At 36.8% G+C, this 7,702-nt stretch overlaps 1 protein-coding gene across 1 annotated transcript in view; it reads right to left on the bottom strand.

The window, feature by feature from the left end:
* Positions 1-379: 379 nt before the first annotated feature.
* Positions 380-7,702, bottom strand: part of LOC140150908 (uncharacterized) — a 67,856-nt gene continuing 60,533 nt past the window's right edge. The window contains exon 2 of the mRNA XM_072173065.1: positions 380-3,505. Coding sequence (XP_072029166.1) covers positions 2,355-3,500 — 1,146 coding nt within the window. The 5' untranslated portion in view covers positions 3,501-3,505 and the 3' untranslated portion in view covers positions 380-2,354. The remainder of the gene's footprint in view (positions 3,506-7,702) is intronic.

Raw genomic sequence — 7,702 nt, 5'->3', positions numbered from 1 at the left:
GCATCATTTCAATTGATAGCTAAAATAAATAATATTTCACCATGCTTTCTTTGGAGATAATATCCAATTATTAATCTACAGAATATAACATCGTTTCAATTTGATATCCACCGAAGATAGCGTCCTTCAATTAGATATCTACTAAAGATTACATTATTTCAGTCATGGCGATTTATTTTTGCTATCTACCATGTCTACTAAAGATATTCTTTTAATTTATTATCTGCTAAAGATTACATTATTTCTACATGTTATCAACTGAATATAGAATGAAATGTGTCATATACTGAGGAAAGCATCATTTATATTTACTTAATACTATTTACTGCAGGTAGGACTATTTCACTTTGTTATCTACCGAAGAAAGTACAATTTCAACATGGAGATGTTCAAATTATGCTATTTACTGAAAATTTTACTCAAGTTGCTATCTATTATCATTTCCTTTGATAAGATTAAAAATATTCTAACCACTTTACAAAAAAATCTAATGATATGCACTTAAAGGGTATGTACCTGGGAGGAAAAGCCGACCAGCATTTGAAAATTTGGACCTTTTGTAATGAAGATATACATTTTCCCCAGACATAATGATCGGCTTTTTCTCCCGTCATTACTCGTATTCAGAATGCAATATAATGTGTCTGACGTGCTCGCATGTCGCTATCCGAATCATCTAAAAAGCATCTTCTGGGCTCGGAGTGTGTGATGAAAACAGTGAATAGTGGTTTAGATAGTCTCGTAGTCCAAAGGTTGACGGTTCGAGTCTCAGTGGTATATTTTCAGGCTTTGATTTTGTGTCTTTTGATATTTATATTCTAAGATAGATATTGGGTTTTGTCAATTTTCAAATCAAAGTTGGTTATGGATTGGGCTCTTGATGAGACACACGGGGTAGTTGAGAGAAGATATATAATTAGATATACATACATAAACTTAATCACAAATATACATGTGCATGCATTTTGTGTTTTTATTGAATTTCATCATCATTATAACAATAAAACCAGAAAACTATTAATAATAACAGAATGATTAGTATTGGTTAAGTCTCGTAGTCCAAAGGTTGACGGTTCGCGTCTCAGTGGTATATGTTCTGGCTTTGATTTTGTGCTTTGTGATATTCTAAGATAGATCGGTATTGAGCTTTGTCAATTTTCAAATCAGAGTTGGTTATAATGAAATATCTTCTCTATGAGGTATGTCATCTAGTTATGGCCCAGGATCATGGTTATGGGACAAAATATCACGTGTGTCGCTGGATTGGTCTCTTACTGAGACATATAGGGTATTTAATTTTATTGTAGTTCTAATTGTTACAAAAACACATCATAAAATCCATGATAACATTCTTGAAATATCTTTCTTCTATCTATTTCAGACACCTCGTTAATTTCCCTGGACCTTCGGATGCATGCATTGAAACAGGTTTTACCATTTCACTTTGAAAAATCAAAAGGGATGCAGTGCTAGTTTTCGCACATCCAGAGAATATTTGCCTAAATCCTGCCCAGGAAAATATGCACGAGGTGTCACTGGAGTTGGAATTGATAATAGCTACAAAACTGTAAACTCGAACATAAACTTACTGCTAATGAAAGCAGCTTATTGGTTCAGACCCTTTTTTATCCGATATCGAATATGTTCACCAAGTATTCGTTATTAAATCTATTTTAAGTCATATTCGATGGCGAATATGTTCACCAAGTATTCGGTATTAAATCTATTTCAAGTAATATTCGATGGCGAATATGTTCACCAAGTATTCGGTATTAAATCTATTTCAAGTTATATTCGATGGCGAATATGTTCACCAAGTATTCGGTATTAAATCTATTTCAAGTCATATTCGATGGCGAATATGTTCACCAAGTATTCGGTATTAAATCTATTTCAAGTTATATTCGATGGCGAATATGTTCACCAAGTATTCGGTATTAAATATATTTCAAGTCATAATCGATGGCGAATACTGTCACCAAGTATTCGTTATTCAATGATATAATTGATGCCAAGTATGTTCACAAAGTATTCTTCATTCAATCTATTTCAAGTCATATTCGATGGCGAATACATTTACGTCAACAAACATTCGTTAAAAGATAATGACTTGAAAAACTAAATTTCAGCAACATTAAACATGTTAAAACACTTTGAAAAAGATAAATGGTGATGATTTAACAATCATATTGGCACATATTATTATTTTCATTCTATGAAGGAAAAAAGTTGTCGTCATAAACCTGATTCAATTGCGCGAGACATCTACAAAGAATGTTACCATGATTACATGGTTTAAGATAAAAAGAACCCAAAGTTGGATCACTTATACATTGAGTTGGGTGAATGATTTGTTAAGAAGCTGCATCCATGAGTTTTCTGTGTTTCTTAGACATTTCATGTTTCTTCTTGTCTCTCAATCTGATGAACGATTTGTTGCAATAGCTACATTGATGTGGTTTCTCTCCTGTATGGGTCATTTCATGTTCTTTTTTGCTTACCAGTCGACTGAATGATTTGTTGCAATAACTACACTGGTGAGGTTTCTCTCCTGTATGAATCATTTCATGTTCTTTCTTGTTTCCCAATTGGCTGAATGATTTGTTGCAGTAGCTACACTGATGAGGTTTCTCTCCTGTGTGGATCATTTCATGCGTATTCTTGTCTCCCAATGTCGTGAATGATTTGTTGCAATATTTACATTGATGAGGTTTCTCTCCTGTATGAATCATTTCATGCGTATTCTTGTCTACCAAACGGCGGAATGACTTGTTGCAATAGTTACATTGATGAGCTTTCTCACCTGTATGAATCTTTTCATGGGCATTCTTGTTTCCCAATTTCGTGAATGATTTGTTACAATAGCTGCACTGATGAGGTTTTTCTCCTGTATGAATCTTTTCATGTTGTTTCTTGTGTCCCAATCGGCTGAATGACTTGTTGCAATAGCTACATTTATGAGATTTCTCTCCCGTATGAATCATTTCATGTTTATTCTTGTCTCCTAGCCTGACGAATAATTTGTTACAATAGTTACATTGATGAGGTTTCTCACCTGTATGAATCATTTCATGTTCTTTCTTGCTTCCCAATCGGCGGAACGATTTGTTGCAATAGTTACATTTATGAGGTTTCTCTCCTGTATGAATCATTTCATGATCTTTCTTGTGTCCTAATTGGCGGAATGATTTATTACAAAAGCTGCATTTATGCAGTTTCTTCACTTCACCTCGCTTCTCCTTCTTTGCTTTCAAGTGACCTGGTTCCCCTTTCGATATATTCTGATCTTTACATCTTCGTTTTTGAAGCCTTTTGTTGTGCAACTCCAAACGTCCAGCCTTTGGTTTTAGCGTTGGGTTACTGTACCAATAAGGCTTAATAGTCAGCTCATGGCTGCGAAGATGTGATTTGTAACGTGGAATGTTTTCAATAAATCTTCTTGTACAATACTTGCAAACCGGGTCTAGTAGTAAATCCCATTGTCGCTTAGGTCTCACCATGTCTCCTGAAAAATAACAATGATAAAAATGATTTTGATTTACACTAATTTTCATGAAAAGTGTGTACTTTAATTAGTGCTCATTAAGTTATGTACGTCGATAGTCATGATGAATATGCAATTATTCTGGTAGTAGGAATGTTAATGTCGGGTTATGGAATAGGTATTTCTTTTGAAATAGGCATTGCGTACTACAGATTGAGTAAAAATAGGTGCAATAAAGGAAAAAAGCCATATTTGTTTCAGAACCAAGTAGCATATTTCAGTTGTTAAAACTTGCTCCAAATTCAACACTCAGTCACCTTGTGCATGTTGTGTGAAAAATAATCGCATTTACGGTTTTATTTTAATGGGGCTTAAAGTTGTTTCTGAGATATGCTCTACCCAATTTCAATTTTAGATGTGGCATCCGGTTTTTTTAATGAGAGCATAAAATGCGCAATAGACGTCACGTATCTGACTTAAAACAGTTCATAATTTTTGTCATTTTAAGTTACGTATAAGCATTATGATTATGTAGGCCTGTATATTGTGGGATCATAATTAAATTGTATTGATCTAGAATAACCCTCGTCGATACCAAATACTACAGGGTGAGTCAAAAACTGCAATAGAAAAAATAATCAATTTTTAGTTAAGAACCGATATGAACATTTTAGGTTTTAAAACATTTTATATATGATATATTCATCAGGGACCTTGTGTGAAAAAAATCAAGGAATTAGCAATTATCGTTTTGTTTTTATGATACATTTTATAGCGATACCCAATTTTAATGTTTGTCCAAGAGACATCTAAAATTTGAATGTCAGCCCACTCTGTGTAAGGTAGATTTGGAACAACTGCCATTTTCTTAACCTCATTTGGCATTGAAATAAAATGGAACACCCAAAGTGTTACTGCCCTTGGTCTTGTTTAATAGGTCTGTCACACTACGACGGACTGGATCAACGTACATCACCGAATACAAAAATATTTGATTCGGTGGAAAAATCACCAGTCCGGCAGAAGATTCGGTGGGATTTTGGGTCCGATTCCCGTTCGTCTCTCTATGCGTTGTGGCCGCTAATAATCCTGCAGGCGTCTGATATCCGATCGTTCAAAGTCCGACAAATGACCGGATTTGGGAGTCCGATTCCCGTTCGTTTCTCTATGCGTTGTGGCCGCTAATAATCCTGCAGGCGTTTTATATTCGATCGTTCAACGTCCGACAAATGACCGGATTTGGGGGTCAACGTCCGACAAATGTCCGGATTTGGGGGTCCGATTCCCGTTCGTCTCTCTATGCGTTGTGGCCGCTAATAATCCTGCAGGCGTTTTATATTCAATCGTTCAACGTCCGACAAATGACCGGCGAATCCGTGGCATGTGGCACCAACAGGGACGTCCACCATATCAGAAAAGTGGGGGAGGAGAGGGTGTTTGAGAGGGTTTTTGACCCCTTAGAGGCAGTGACGTAGCAAGCACTTTTTGAGAGGGTGAACAAATTGGGGAAAGACAACTTTTAATGGGGAAAACTTTGACGAAAATTGTCAAATATTGGCTAATAAGTACAAAAGGGCTACAAATCTGATATATCAGGGCAACCAGCGTCCGGGGGCAATAGAGGTGAGAAACCTTTGGACAATGAAGGCCCAATTGAAGCCATTTGTCATTTTTTAGATCAATTTTAGCACTATTATTGGGTACTATTTTAGTTTGAAACAGCTGCAAATTGGTGAAACGAAAGCCTAATTGAAGCCATTGAAAAGTTTTCACCATTATTGTATATAATATAATATAAACATTTGTTTTAAAAATAACACGTGGATGTCCATAGCATAAGCAAAAAGGAAGACTTGTCCATGTTTCAAAATGAAGGTCCAATTGAAGCCATTTGCATGGGGACTGTAGGGCCTATTTACATTATTAGGCCTAGGCCTAGGCCTATTGTGTAAAAATTTAGTTTTAAAAATGGAAAATTTGGAAAATTGTTTTTGGTGCATCATTTTTACACTATTATTGCCTTTAACAAAAAACAAAGAAGGCCCGAACTGAATTTGCAAAATTTAAAATGTTACACTGATCCACTGACACTTAGATATAAGACTTCAGACTCGTAATTTCAGGTAAAGCATGCATGGATTGATATGTTAAAGTCAGTAATAGACCTAAGTCCGTCGTAAATACTGAAAAAAATGTCACGGGCCCTACATATCGACGGGCCGGCAGTAATTTTCACAGGCTTTTGGGCCAAGGAACCACATTTAAGCACTGCCTGTAATAATCACAGGCCTATACTTTTAGGCTTACTATATACTATCCTGGGCCTACTCAATAACGTACAATTTAACCTTTTCCATGTTTTCTCTTCTTTTTTCTTTCTTGTCAATCACTAAAACTGGTAGGAATTTGATATTGCGTCCTCTACCCTTCAGAAAGTGCCCCTCCCTCCATACTACTTATACATGCATAGGCCTACTAAATTACGTGCAATTTAACTTTTTCTCTTCTCTTCTCTCTTCAATTTTTCTCACTTTCTTTTCTTTTTTCTCTCCTTTCCCCCTTTTTTCTACTTGTCAGTCACTAAAGTACTGGGGGAAATATGATATTGCGTCACACACCATTCAGAAAGCCCCCCCATGATCGATGCACATGTTCGCCATAGGCCTACATCCGGCACAAGCGCCTGCGAAACCTTGCAAACACCTGCGGTATATAAACGAAAGAATAACGAACAAACCCAGGGTATATATACAGAACAGTACGAACACACATCGGACAACTTCCGAACATGTGTATTCGGTACACTCCGTTTCAAGTTTTGTGCATGCACAAAACTTGAAACGTTCTGTCGACGGACTAATATCGCACAAGGCCTTAAGGATTTAATGCAATGAGAACTAGGGCTGAAACCTGTATTCGTCACGGAGGCAACCAGGTAGAGGGCAGAGCAGCACAGTAAACTCACTTCAAAAGAACCAAAGACAAACTAAACAGCCCTTTTCAGGGCTACGAAAAAAAAAAAAAAGAGAAATGACTTATGTTGTCAATAAAAATAAAGCAAGAAACGAGAAAAACATAAGTAATTGCAAGTATAGTGAAAGAAGTCCCATCCCACATCAATTTCGCCCAAATTAATGACACTTAACAAAATCCATAACCCATAAGCCCACCGGTAAAGCCCATTCCCTTAAATAAAGGAATCGAGGAATGTTTTATATTCATGCATGGTATATGCACTTTCCAATCTTTGAAGTAGCCAAACCTCCTCCGTGGACAGAGTGAAAAACGGATACATTTCTTTAAAAGGACATATTTTCAAAAGTTATGAGCCGATTGAAATAATTGTTTTGGTTTATTAAAGCTAACGATTGAAGGTTTCTTTACATACCAAAATATATTTGATCAATTTTTCAGAACTAGGAGAAAAAGAGGGCGCAATGTGGGGCCTCTTTTTTTTGGGACACCCTGTAGTAAGCCTAAAGGTCCGTTCATACTACCACCGCATTTGCGATGCGTTGCTTTGCGATGCGGTGCGTTGCCGCACTGCATCGTACTGCAAACTACTGCATTGCGATATCGCAATGAAGTTAAATACATTTTAACTTAAGGTTCGTTCATACTACCACCGCATTTGCGATGCGTTGCTTTGCGATGCGGTGCGTTGTCGCACCGCATCTGCTGCATTGCGATATCGCAATAAAGTTAAATACATTTTAACCTGGAAATGCGACGAGTTGCGTTGAGTTGTGGCAAAAGTAATCGATATATCGGCATCGCAAAGCAACGCATCGCAAATGCGGTGGTAGTATGAACGAACCTTTAGAATTGCGACGAGTTGCGTTGAGTTGCGGCAAAAAGTAATCGATATATCGGCATCGCAAAGCAACGCATCGCAATTGCGGTGGTAGTATGAACGGACCTTAAGTATAGGCCTGTGATTATTATAGGCAGTGCTTTAAATGTCGTTCCTTGGCCCAAAAGCCTGTGAAAATTACTGCCGGCCCGTCGATATGAAGGGCCCGTGACATTTTGTCAGTATTTAAGACGGACTTATGTCTATTACTGACTTTAACATATCAATCCATGCATGCTTTACCTGAAATTACGAGTCTGAAGTCTTATATCTTAAAGTGTCAGTGGATCAGTGTAACATTTTAAATTTTGCAAATTCAGTTCGGGCCTTCTTTGTTTTTTGTTTAAGGCAATAATAGTGTAAAA

The sequence above is a fragment of the Amphiura filiformis genome, chromosome 4, assembly GCF_039555335.1.
Source record: "Amphiura filiformis chromosome 4, Afil_fr2py, whole genome shotgun sequence".
Lineage (NCBI taxonomy): Eukaryota > Metazoa > Echinodermata > Ophiuroidea > Amphilepidida > Amphiuridae > Amphiura > Amphiura filiformis.
Note: the sequence above shows the minus strand (reverse complement) of the source record. Positions and strands in the feature narration are given on the sequence as shown.